This window comes from Gobius niger, assembly GCF_951799975.1.
Source record: "Gobius niger genome assembly, chromosome: 11".
NCBI classification, from domain to species: Eukaryota; Metazoa; Chordata; class Actinopteri; order Gobiiformes; family Gobiidae; genus Gobius; species Gobius niger.
Genome location: NC_136862.1, coordinates 21,139,820 through 21,153,533, shown reverse-complemented (window position 1 = coordinate 21,153,533; position 13,714 = coordinate 21,139,820). Strand labels below are relative to the sequence as shown.

The following is a 13,714-nucleotide window of genomic DNA, read 5'->3' as shown; positions in this document are numbered from 1 at the left end:
TTGATTTGCTAACGCTAACATTCATTAAGGCCAGAAAATAATACAATGAAAAGACGCAAGAGTCTCTGGCTCGTCCCAGACCGGACCGTTTTATTACAGCTGTGCTCTCGGACTGTCCCCTCGAGCAGCACAGTGTGTTCTGATATTAGCGCACAAGCTCAGAATAAAAGAGGTCCCTGAACGCATCGGCGGAGGGGACAGATTACTCTAGGTCTGATGCACTTGTACAGTCTGTGCTGGTGGCAATGTGTTTTAATAAAAATGTGTCCCTTAGTGCGCACACACACAGGCAATCGGAGCTCATTTTTCACAGATTCACCATTTTTTTAGTTTTAGTCCTTGGGGTAGTCCTATAGTTCAGGCCTGGTATTGCTTAAAGGTTCATCCTAGTTTAGACAAATCCCGTTCATTTGGTCCATTCGAGTGGTTTTCCTTTACATTTGCTCTGAATAATGAGTGTGAAAGCGGCATCTGTGAGACCATATGGAAGCTACGCTCCTCTGACATTGCGTGAGCGCCAGCAGCAACGAAACAGCCTCACGTTTTGTCAATGCAATTAATGCTGGTTCAAAACCCGAAATCAATACAGTCGATTATTTACACAGAAACTGATCAGCTTTCACTGAGCACAAGGACTACAATGCATCAGACATGAATTGTAATTATTTTAGGAATTTATGGACTTCATAGCCGGGAAGCGACAATATTTTTCCTATGATATTTGGTAGATTGAACCGTGGCATGGTGCATTGCTACACCCCTACAGGTTATACAACATTGTTTCTAAAACTGTCACACTCATTCAGTCCAAGTTTTCACCTATAGTCATTTTTTAAGACTGCTGGTTCTTAGAGAGATTTTTTTTTAGGTAGTACCTGGTGTGGAAAGTTTGAGAAGCACTGGATACCAAGCCATAAACTAGAAGTGCAGGATTAAACACCTTTACCATTACCATTGCGAGGTCAGGACTATGCCAATACTTTTTCTAGTCTAGTTAGTTGTGCAGTGCAGATTAAAGTTGTACATTAACTTGTTTTAGTAGCCTGTTCTTGTAATCTAATATAAGCATCACACAGCATGAGATTTCCATCATAATAGGCCCAGAAAACGTGAGCAGTGTTTTCAAAGCCCTTTTATTTTGTGTATCTCCACAAACCGGGCCCGTCTACTTCCTGAAACACAATGACTTCAGTCTGCTCTGTGATCCCTCTGCAGCTCCAGTTTCTCCTCCTCATTCACGTTCCTCAAAGCAGCCTTTGAACAGAACCAAGACACGTATAAAGAGGCGCTGTCAGTCATTTTGAGGCTCACTACCATAAGATGCATAGCTTTAATTCAAAAAGGCCTATGAAGAAAAGTAGTGATGTGGGACCCATAAGTAGAGCTGGGCAATTAGTAGAAATGTAATGCAAACTTTGGTCAAACTCAAAAATCGTCGTGGAGTAAGGCACGGCTGTTTGCGGCTGTATTGAATCGATGGTGTGTAGGTCTGGTGAACGCGACCTGGTCGTTAAGTCAGATGCGCATCAGTTTTAGGATCGCATATCCAAGCAGTCTGGGTCACATTTGAAAAAAATCCGATCTGTGTTGTTCAGACTGATGAAAAGATCAGATACAGGTCGAATAAGGGGCAAAAAAAACACCCAGATTTGGGTCACTTCAGCCGGCTGTCTGGCAGTCGCAGTAACAGCACCTGGTTTGGAGTTTGAAGTACAAGTCAGAGGTCGATCTATTTTCATGAACCATAATATGAAAATGTATTTATTATCAAGAGACCTTTTAATATTCATCCAACACTTCCATAAAGGCATAAGGAATAATAGAAATACGATTAAAATGTGTATTAAGACAAACAAGTATCTGAATTTCCCCACAAGGACATTTAAGCGCCAGCAACATATTTGGGCAAAACATTTAACTCTAATGGGATTTTTAATGAATATTTCCACTATTTCCTTTCATTAGAAGTCAACACCACAGGGTAAATCTCACAGAGGCTTCAGAACATTAGATAACTTGGCCAAATAAAGCAGCTTTGAGGCCAATGGCGCTCTGGACGCTCTGTTTTGTGGACCCCGAGTCAAAGCGAGTGGGAGTAACTTTGCCAACAGCCAACACGTCACTCATAGTCACGCATAACAGGAAGAACAGGTCGTGCTTCAGCTTCTTGTTTTATGCAAATTGGTGCACGTAATATTCCAAGGACAGAATAGGCCACAGAGTTAGGGGGGGGGGAATGGCTGGATTAGATCGTCACACGTCAGCATCATCTGAAGTTGAAGATTAGTCACGAACGCCCACGTCTTTGACCAATATGTAATGTTCACACCGGCAGCATGTGCAGGCAGCAGAGGCGTGTGGAGCCATTAGAACAAAGTACAGGTCTGTTTGGTCACAACACACTGGGATATTGAAGGGAACAAATGCAAATAATGACCTGTGTTTGAAAAAATGTTGACTCACCTATTGTATTGTACAGACGTCATGCTGGCTGCCGCACATAAAACATGTTCATATTATTAGGGAATTGTTATGCGTCCTTAGGTAAGACACTTCACCTGCCTCATGAACAGTCAGTAAGAACAGTAAGAATCATTGAGCGTCATGTGGATATTACAAAATCTCTAAAGGTCCTTCTTGTCCGAACATTTCAGCGACATCAACCGATGAGCAAAAGTAAAACACTACACCAATGTTAAACAAATCAAAGATCATTGTATATAAGATATAGGGTCCACACATTAGGTTTGATATGCCTCAGGAGTAGAAGGCGACCGATATATCCTCAGGCCGATATTCAGGGATTTTTACAACGGCTACTGGCCAATCATGCACCAAAAAAAGCCGATATCTCTGGGACCGAAAGTGATAGAGAACAGATAAACATTACGATGAAACTTGGTTGGCTACAGTTTGTTAAATACAAGTTTCACTAAACCTCTGTCAATATAGACATGCCGATTGTCATTTTGAAGCACAGAACCTGGACAATTTAATTTTAACCTCCGCAATTGTATTTTTGATCGCTGTGCAAAATGCCACGGCTAGCAACAGTATGCTAATGCTAACGGTAGGATGCTAAAGCCAACGGCAACTAATCAAAGCTGGGACAGAAACTATGATTTGTTTACCTAAAGTAATAAAATAAAATCGGCCACTGCTGGAGTGACCAAGTATTTATGTTTTTACAGGATTATAGAAAAGACATTTGGAAAAATCGTCCAAAAACATTGGTCGAGCATATCAGCATCGCCAAAATCCCCCAAAAAAATCAGCCTTAGAAAAACCCACATTGGTCGACCTTTACTCAGGAGTCTAGTAGTGACAGTTAAAAGGCATAAAAAGAAAAGTTAAGTTGTTATGTGGAGTAGTGTTGGGATTAAGACTAGGAAACCTCAGTCGGGGCCGTTTTAATATTTAGTGGATCAGTTCTCAACGAGAGGCTCAGTGCAGCTGAAGGAGTTTGGAGATGAATCAATAGTTTCTCTAAAAAGGAGCCCAAAGTTAAACACATTCCTGTCCCGAGTGGAGCGGTACCTGCCAACGCCGACGGCTGCAGACAGAGGGAGATTTTCCAAAACCCCTGGTCCAACAAACAGGCTTTTCTCAGCGCACGTCTCACCGAGGACCTAACCACTCAACTTCTATACACTAAGCAGATCAGAAACCAACAAAAGAACGGACCAGGTGGAGTTGAAATGTTATTTATGTATAGGCTACACCCTTTTCACAAGACCACCTGGGACATAAGCTCGGAAAAAATGTCCAAGTGGAAACATTCTTTGCTCTTACTTTCATATCCACCGCTGGGAATTAAAATAATTTCACTATATACGGGGGAAACCACAGCATAACTTAAAAATCAAATATAGGAAAGTTTGTTTTAAAGACTTGCAATGAAGTGCCTTAGTTGGGCTCTACATTTTCAAAAATCTACAGGTAATTTACGATACAAGAAACATAAATGCCCTATAAATAAATGCAATATTTCAAGACAGGTGATTTGCAACGATGAACCAGTAAATTACGCATTACTCCATGACACTTCACTAAAACAATCAACCTCTGTAGTATGTTTTTTCCTATAGTGACTGCGCCTCCCGATTGCAATTTAAGCTGCTCGTGTCACATTGAGCGGCACATGAACAAAGAGGAGAATGTAAGCGAGTGTTGCATAAGAAATCAATGGCTGACAGGTTCTCAATAGGACTTCCCGTTGGTGTTGTAGACATGCATCGATACAATTGAATTAGCGCTACACAATCACACAGGACCTCTGCCCGTCGCTATTGACAGAGCAGCGCCCGAACCAGCAGCCGCCAATGAACACACAATTTGCTCCACTCAGTCACTGCTGTTTGAGAGGTTTCAAGGGGAACTTAAGAGGAGCTCAGCAGAATTTCACTGATTGTGTTTGGAAACAGGCGAATGGTTGAAGTTCTAAACAATACGGGAAAAAAATAATAAAACAGTTGAACAATCTAACGAAGGCAGGAATATGCAAATATCGATGAAGGGATGTAGCAGTAGGCCTTACACTTTGTCAGCATCCCCGCCTCCTGCCATGACCTCCTGAAAGACAAACTCTTCTCGGCTTGTACCTTCACAAAGACCGAGCGTCCCTTCTGCTCAGAGCGACGCATGTGACAGTGTCGGGACCCGTACATTGGCACACAGAGCGTGAACATGATGTAAGGCTGAATCACAGCACATGGCGCTGGGCACTGTACAGGAGCTGGAGGTGCACAGGAAGCCAATGTGAGCAGGTTTTATGTTTAACACTGCATTCTACAAGGCCAGGGGCAACCAATGGGCAGACAGTTTAAGCAATTTTATTTCGGCATGTTGATCGTCCTGTACTGATCTCTTCAAATGAGAAGACATGGGATACAGCGACCATTTTGACTCATTACCCATGCCTTGGCAAAATTACCACACTAGACACAGACATAAGGTGAGCAGATAGTGACGCTTTTTTCACTCATGTTGAATGGTCAAACTTCCTGTTTATAAAAGTCTAATCCCAATTAAATGGACCAATCGGCATCGAGGTGATAGACCTTTTGCTGTTTAAATGGTTCAGTTAAAAAGCAGACTTTGTGTTACAGAAGTCATTCTTAAGCGTGAGCATCATGGCTAGCATTCTCTGTTATCTACGTTATATATTTATGGTTTGTTGAACCACTTTGCACCTCTCCATGTCTCTGTATCTTTGTTTGGTAGAATACATAATTAATTCAGCATTTGTTAAAGTAGTTGTGCAGTAGAAGGTGTAGTTATCTTCGCCCTTTGTTTCACCCTCAGGCCCTTACTGTACTGTACTCTGTCTGTAGCCTGTTACTGATAACAGTGCCAAAGTATAGTGTAATAGTTTTCAAACTTTTTGGAACCAGGGACCCCTTACTGAACACTGAAAAAGCCCAAGGACACCTGCCAAATAATTGTTCATTCTGCTTAGTGACTTTCTTTCATCAATACGAAGGGTAGATGAAATAATGAAGTAAACCCTGACCCCTCCTCAAAAGTACAGCACTATAGCAACAGCACTACATCAAACTCTACAGTCACTTCACTATCAAATGCCTTTTTACAAAACCTAAATGTATGGAATTTTGGAATATTTAAAAAGAGAAATCTCCTAGTTATATGTTTTTGCCTTTTACTCAAAACTGTGCCTTTAAAAATACACTTAATGAAGTAACTGAAGCAGCGTTACCCTCCAGCTCCTGTCCACAGACCTCAGTAAAACAGCCCAGTCAGACTTTCCTCTCCCCTCAGTCAGCCCCATCAGCATCTCTGACCCCGCTCTTCTGTGACCGCTGAGATCTGCTGAGCTACGGTCCACCGGCACCCTCCAACCCAACAGGCATCCCCCGCCGCTTCCCCATTGTCCCGGGACAGCAGGCGGTATGACCTCCCCTCCCTGACCCTTCACCTCTGACCCCCGTGTGTGGGCGTGTCACTGAAAGTCCCAGGAGGCGCCGAAATGGACTGCGGCTCTGACAGGCGCGGAGATGTTAATTTGCCACACACAGCTAAGAGTCAGGGAAGAAAGAAAAGACATTATGTTTTTATTTTTGTCTCTTACTCAACTACTCTTGGAATATAAAGATGGACAACTCCTGTAGAGCTTACACAAACAATACAACTATAACATCCTTCACTTTGCCTTTCATTTGTGTGTATTCGTTTTAAAAGGCAGCACAGTTTTATCATCCCATTTGATCACGTCACGTCTTCTGGTCTGACAGTCCCACCTTGACTCTATCTCCTTAAATCTGTGTGTTTTAAGTTCGTACCTGTCTCTGTCCCGCTGTGCTGGGAGGACATATCAGCTCTCAATGCGTTTGATAATGACACTTTCTGCTCCTTGGAACAGTTTCTCCGCCATCTTATCGGCTTCATTCACTCCCCGATTGGAGATTTGAAGCTAGATCCACCACCACCACTGCCATTGGGGACCATTTTGGCTACAGTCAGCACTTGTGTGAGTCTAGCCTGTGGTAAAGTGCCCTTTCGCTGTACCCCCCCAAACATTTCGCTCGCTCTTTTCCCTTTTTTCTTCTTTACTCCGAAGAAAGACACAAATCCCACCCTCCAATCTCAAGAGGCCTGACTGGTCCGGGGCCTTTTCTTCCGCGCACATTCATTCACCCACAATGTTTGGCAGCAGCGTTACTCTCTCCTCCTACTCCAGCTCTCCCTATACACGGCTTTTAGGAGTCTGTGGGCACACAAGCTGAGACTAAACCGGGCTAAACAAGCCAAAGGGGAAGCAATAAGGGTTCAACATTAAACATAGTACTAGTTGCCACTGCAGGTCAACGGGGAAAACATTTACATATCTGTATCAATTTGAAACCTTTGCTGAAGATAAAATTAAAAGACCAAAATCTGAATAATGGATAGAGCCAGGTTTAGATTCAAGGGTTTGATTTGTCTGTTTGCCACATTGGAAACATTTTGGCTTTAGGTTTAGAGCTCAGTAAACAAGGCTAGAAATTGAAGTTTGTATTGTTCCAAAACCGTTCAGCCCTAACATATTGAACCATAACTCACACGGGGCAGAGGAAAGCTCAAGGACCTTTCTCCAGATCTTGAGTCAGAATCTGACTTGAGCAGCTGGAGGATTTGAGCATGTTTTAGGGGGAACCCGAAGCACCAGAAGGAAGTCAAAACGAACACAGGAAGGACATGCAAACTGCACACAGAGAGGCAAAGAGACAGTTTTGCATTCGAACCGAGAATATGTTGCAATAGAACATGCTCATTAAAAGGCTTACTTATAAATATACATCAATAAAACATATAGTATCCAGGAAATATATCTCAGTGATGCAGTGTTCTTTGAAAACATTTAACAAATAAATGACTCTAGAAAGCAGAAGTCATCCATGTTGCACAAATGAAGCACTCAATGTGCATCTGCAGCTGATTTCTGCCTCACCGGACGGGCTTATGCCGACATCAGAGAAACGGATACTTCCTGTGTTCACATGAGGAGCTGTTTAACGTATGGATCGAGGTAAGCCACAATACAAAAAAACCATGTAGTGTTTTCACTGGAGAAAAGACTGGAGCGTCTCTTCCTCCCCATCCAGCCGGTGACCTTTATGTTTCCGCTAGAGGCTTGTCAATTACTTCAACTAGAGGAAAGACAGAGCCCTTTAAGAAAATAATGGCTTTCGAATTGGCTCTTTAAAGAGAATCGTTATTACCATGCTTTCCTGAACTTTACATGTGACATACAATACGCTGCAGCAGATTGAAGAAGCAACCATTTGATTTTTTTTTTTTATTTTGGCGTCATAATTGGGGGTAGGTCTAAAATACGTTTACAAGAACTTTAACGGATGTCGGACTTATCCTACAAAAGACGCACATGTCGCCACCAGTGATACCCAGAGTTCAGAACAAGTGTGGATGAGATTGTTGTTGAGCTTGAGATTATGAAATTCCACAAATAGAGCTAAAGGATTTACGTGCAACAAAGAAGTGCATCTTAACGGCATAATCCAACGAGATGGGCTGCTTTATGCTATAGTTAGTCACATCAGCTTTGTCAGAATACGTTGACGACGCCATTTTAATCATCCACCAGATCCTATTTCTTTTTTAGCAAACTCGACTACAAAGAATTCTCCTTAATGGTCAACCTCTAAAACCTCCTGTCTGGCAGCTTATACCTCAACATCCCTCTAATCACTATCCCTCCTCTGTGTGTCCAAAACATCAATCTGGCCACTCTCCAAAACCATGAGTTGATCCTCGGAGCTCCAGTTCATGATTCTATCCATCTTCAATAGTCTCATGTGGTTACACTGGTGGACTTGTCTTCGAACCATATAAGCTATTCAGTTAGCTTTGTAGTTCACATGTTTTAAGGTATCGATATGATCAATCACCACATAATTCTCAATTCGCTTACTTTCAATCGCTCGGTGCAAACTGTCAAAAGATACGATGTACACTGTTATTTCCTAATTTCCCAGAGTTTAGTCTTGATGAGGTGATGGGCAGGGAGTCAGGGAAGGATAGTTCAGCTTCCTATCAGTCTGATGGATAAAGCGGTTCGCAGTCGGCTGGACCTGGCCTGTAGGACTCCTCAGTCTTCTCTCTAAAGGCAGCAAACTGAAGAGACTGTGTAGGCTTTACAAGTGAGAAAGTGAGCAAATGTCCTAAATAGGAAAGAGAGGGGCTTATTTTCCCCATTGCTGTTTTAGTTCACCTACAGATTAGGTATAGAAAACCTATCCTAAAATGAGCCGTTCTTCCCTGCACTCCCAGGTAGTTTGGCGTCTGTCATCTGGCATAATTGCTTCAAGAACTCATTCAGGTCAATGTAAAGATGAAGGGGATGAAAACCTCCTCATTTGACTGTCCGCACAGGGATCGCCTCTCACAGTCCTGACTCTGGGCTCTGAACAGCAGGGCCTTTATGTGTCAGGCAGTCGCGATAATGCGTCCAGGAAGTCTGAAATGATCCGGTTTGTACAGACTAAGAGGTACAGGGATAATAAAGTAACTAATATAGTATGGGTTTAAGAGGACATCACGACATTTCAGAGGTCTATATTGTATACTGTACTACTGTAAGCATTGTCTAGAGGTGATTTTACATAGAGTTTACATAAAGAACAACAACAAGTGGATACTAGCTGTCTGTAAGGCATGGACTTGAGCATAAACCTAAAAGAAACATTTATCTTATTACAGCAGTAGTTAATCATAATGGCTGAGGTCCTTGACTAAGCATAGCAGATTGACTTGCCTTTCTACACTAATTTCCGAGACTGAGAATGCATTGTTTAGAAAGTTTTCCCAATTCTCAGTCAAAATCATTATTATAAATCATTATAAATATTTGTCTTGATATAAAAGTCATTGGACATGCTAAACTACCATCCCACTATTACACCGTTCTGCTTCATTTAAATAAATTCAAGTGGGCAAACCGATGAGATCATGACAAAGGCAATAATCTCAATGTGCTCATGAGAAATAGCAGCGTCTCCCACTCAAAGACTTGTTCTGAGCCGGAGATCGCAGCCTGGCAACCTCTAATGCACCTCTACATCAGTGACTATGACATAATGGGGTTGTAGCAGCGTGCAATTAGCAGACACTGTGGCATTAAAAGCCAAGCATAAAGAGCACCTATACTCCTATACTCTCCTGACTCCAAAGTCTGCTTTCTGTCTCCCACCAGGAAGGGGGGGGGGTTACAAAATGTCAGCACAAAATATACAGTAGGTCAAAGAGAGCAGAGGAGGTTATGCTTGATAAGAGCAAAGCTGTATAAAGAGAAGTAAAAGAACTGCGTGAGTCAAACTGTGGTTGAATTTAAAGAGGTTGCACTATTGGGTTTACAAGGAAATTGTGTCATTCTTCATCAACAGGAATTAGACAGTGTGTTGCAAGATGCGAGTAGATATAGAAATCACTTCATCGGTTACAGAAAGAAGTGCAAAAAATGTGTGTCCGGTCTATTTAAGTATATTCCCGACACAAAGCATTTGCATTTTCTCATTGGCTTCCATCACACAAAAGTTTGGAGATATTTTGTTATACCAACATCTCAACATTATTAGGCTGCTGCTATGACACCATTTCATTTCTTAATCAATAGCCACATCTTTGCAAAAGTTGTGAGTGACAACCACAAAATCACTCTCTTTGGATTCCTGTTAACAATACAGCAAAGACAAAAGGGAATTTATCACACACATTCCATAAAAGGCAACACACCATCCATGTCACACAGTATCTCTCACTGGGCATGGGTTGAGCGCACATCCCTTGTTGCCCTTTTGACCAGCTAATTGTTAAGTGGCGAGTTTATGACGGGGCCATAAAGTGACTTGACATTGCGCTAACCAGGAAGCCCATAATGGAAACCTGGAAAATCTACGTGCGCACTTCGGTTAGGTTTGGTTAGGTTTGGTTAGGTTTGGTTAGGTAGACAACAACAACAACAACAACAACAACAAGAAGGCAGGCTCGAGTTGGGACAAGTGAAATACCCAAACTAAAAACGTAAGAAGGACGTAAATGACACGCAATTCCCATTCATGATCACAGAGGCAAGAGCCAAGAACAATCTCTGTGAATTAAAGTGGAGACACCTGATCTGGCTCTCGCGGTTTTGTGAATGATAAACGCCAAAAGCGCGATAAAGTTAATGAACTCACCATGTCCACTGGGGTGCTGCCCGTCATTCTGAAGGGGTTTTCAATGTCCGATCACTCACTCGAGCAAAGTACGAGAATATATTCCGTCTTTCACAGGTCTTTCGTCGAGTTTTGAAGACGGAAACCCAAGGAGATGTCTGGTTAGTGCACGGCTGCGGTATAGACCAGCACTTCCTCCTCGTCTTTATTGCACAATCATGTCGTTCTTGCGCGTAACATCGGGATTTTTTGAAGTTTGTAAGTTAATGTTTGTGGGCGTCCTCCGTCCCTCCCAACGCCAAAGAGTATCCTGCTCCAAGGAAAAAGGTGCCTACGCCATGCGAAAACCCCCCAGCAACACTGTACTACCGCGGCTAACACATCCAAGCACGGTTCGCTTTCTCCGTGCGTAAAAAAAGGCAGGAAAGATATCCGGGGGTTTACCAGCTGTTTAGGGTTTCGTCACGGAGAGGAGAGCAGCTCCTGCGGGCTGACACCGACAGCGACCCGTGGAGAGACGTCCCGCCGCTCCGGAGGAAAGCAGGAGTTTGGGAGAAATGTGGTTAAAGCGAGAGGCTGCGCTACTCCACCTTCACGACCCGCTCAGCTGTCATCCTCCTCCTCATCCAACAAGCGGCAAGGCTGTGCGCACTGGACAGGGAGCTTCCGGCCAGGCCCTTCAAAATAAAGACAAGTGAAAGGATTACTTATTCTACTACTACTCCTACTTATGTTGCTTTTTCTTCTTCTTTTTAAGTCACAAATGCTAAAGTGGAATCACATTAGAATCTCTGTCTGTGTCACACGAGACAGCCTTTCATCTCTCTTTGACTTGGCTAAAGCAACATTTTTTGTTGAGGCCGAATCACTCATGAGGATCCTTTTAAGATTTAGAACCAGTGAAATCATCCTGTCAATAAGATCAAGATATCATAGCCATTTCTTATCTGGATCAGCTGGTGGTTCAATCCCCACGACCCTTGAAAATCCAGTAGTCCCCAAAGAAAAGCAGAAAGGGCAGTGTGGCTACAAAGTGTCAGAGTGAGAAATATTCCAAGCCGACAGTGCTGGTGTCAAAGATGGTTTGACGCTAATTGCCTGTGTGATCTAGTAACACCATGCAATTATTTCTGAGCCTGAAACCTTGTTGAGAACTTGAGGTTGTACAAAAGCAGTAATGGGCTTAGTTTTAAATCTTTACATCATCATATACAACTAAGATTCATCTTTGAACTAGCCCAGAAAACTTTCAAATAAGCCTGGCCCTCGAGTCTCAGCTTTATTCTGAAGGCCCACTCGTCACATTTCCAGGTAAACAACTCCCTTCTGATGGAGTTGACGAGTTTCTTTGGGAACATGGCGGCAGTTGGCAGGTCTGGAGGGCGCACACTGCACAGAGAAGTGTGTGTGTGAAAGTGTGAGGCCGAGCGGAGGAATGAGTAAGAGACAGACAGACAGAGGAGGACAGGCAAGGACATGACATCCCTCAAAATCAACTCATCACTTAGAGATTCCTCTTGGGTAGAGTTGCACTCATTTAAAAAAAAACGTACAACTACCAACATGCTGTATGGTGGTTTGGCATCTGAACTGATGTGTGGTCCTCGGGAAGCCATCACCATATTACCACTAACCCATCAGACACATTGATGGGTTAGTAGTAATAATCCATCAATGTGGGTTATTGATGGATTATTACTACTATACCTGTAAACAAAAAAATGAAAAACATATTTTATATCTATATTTAATATATTTAATATTCACTACTGCAACTCTGATTCGAATACTCAGTCACTCTCTTAGTTGCTCTATTTCCAGTCATTTTACAAGACAAGCAGTAACCCTCCAATCAATAAACCAGTCAATCTGCTGCAGCCTGGTTAAACCCAAAAGCATTTGTTGACACTAAAATACATGTAATGGCCACAAGACTATCGACTGGCAAACTGCTGTGGGGGCTAAGTGCAGTGGGGACATGCGTGTCAGCTTCATAATGTTACTTCAATATGGTGCAAAGCTATTTATAGTCCCCATCTAATACATATGTAACATGATATCCTTTATGTGTGTCCTTGGTTAAGTGCGTGGCTGCCCTCGATGCGTGTGGGCCCAAGTTCCTGTTGAGGTTTCAAGATGCGTATCGGGACCATGTCTGTCCCCTCGCTCTCGGTGGGACGGGGGGAAATCCTTTGTGGCTTCAGGAGTGGCTTTTACTTGGAGATCTACGGGATTAACCACCTAATCTCCAGGCCATAAAGAGAGAGTGGAGCGAGGAGAGGGGGTAGAGATAACAGCAGACAGACTGTGCAGGACAAACAAGTGAGGTGTGAATGTGCATTATGTTCAACCTGGTTTTCAGTAAATTAAGGTCAGAAATCATTAATTACGTGCTACATGGACCATGAATAATCAATGTCTGGCCCTTATTAATATTCCATTTTCTAGTAACATCAGCATCACAAACTGAATGCATTATTTTGGCCAAAATGCTCAGTGTGTTGCTCAGGGCTACATCTAGAAAAATAAAATGAAAAGGCGGATCTCTTGGGACAGCAGTTTTTTTGTAATTTTGTGTTGTTCATTTGTAAGTATTTTCAAACATTTTCTCATTCATGCATTGCTCCTACAGCAGCACAGCGGTCGTGTCTTGTGCCACTGACTTTGTGCACAATGGACAATGGACAGTTATTTGCGGGACCAGCACTGAAATACATTCACTCACACATTCTTTAATTCTTTCATTTTCAGAGTCACAGTGATCTGTTTTCACAGTTTTCAGATGCGCCTGAAGGCAACACTAAAGATTAGTTACTGACACCTAAAGCTGTGCAGTGCTTGTGCTGTATCACCTCCAGTGAAAGAGGGGACCCGGTGTAGTCTGTCCCGAACTTTCGTCCGGCTCAGTGATGGTGTGGCTCGGTGAAATCTGAAGCGCTGTGTCACCTTTACCGATGCTTTTCTTAAGGTCTGCTGATCGAGTATAATCAGGGCATTTGTTTAAAGACAAAACAAGCTCTAATCCTGGCTGTAAGCCTCTCAAC

General features: G+C 42.8%; 1 protein-coding gene across 1 annotated transcript in view; it reads right to left on the bottom strand.

Moving 5' to 3' along the window:
- ubl3a (ubiquitin-like 3a) overlaps positions 1–11,313 on the bottom strand; it is a 44,774-nt gene extending 33,461 nt beyond the window's left edge. The window contains exon 1 of the mRNA XM_079566947.1: positions 10,692–11,313. Within this exon, the coding sequence (XP_079423073.1) occupies positions 10,692–10,718 (27 nt within the window). The 5' untranslated portion in view covers positions 10,719–11,313. The remainder of the gene's footprint in view (positions 1–10,691) is intronic.
- Positions 11,314–13,714: the final 2,401 nt, after the last annotated feature.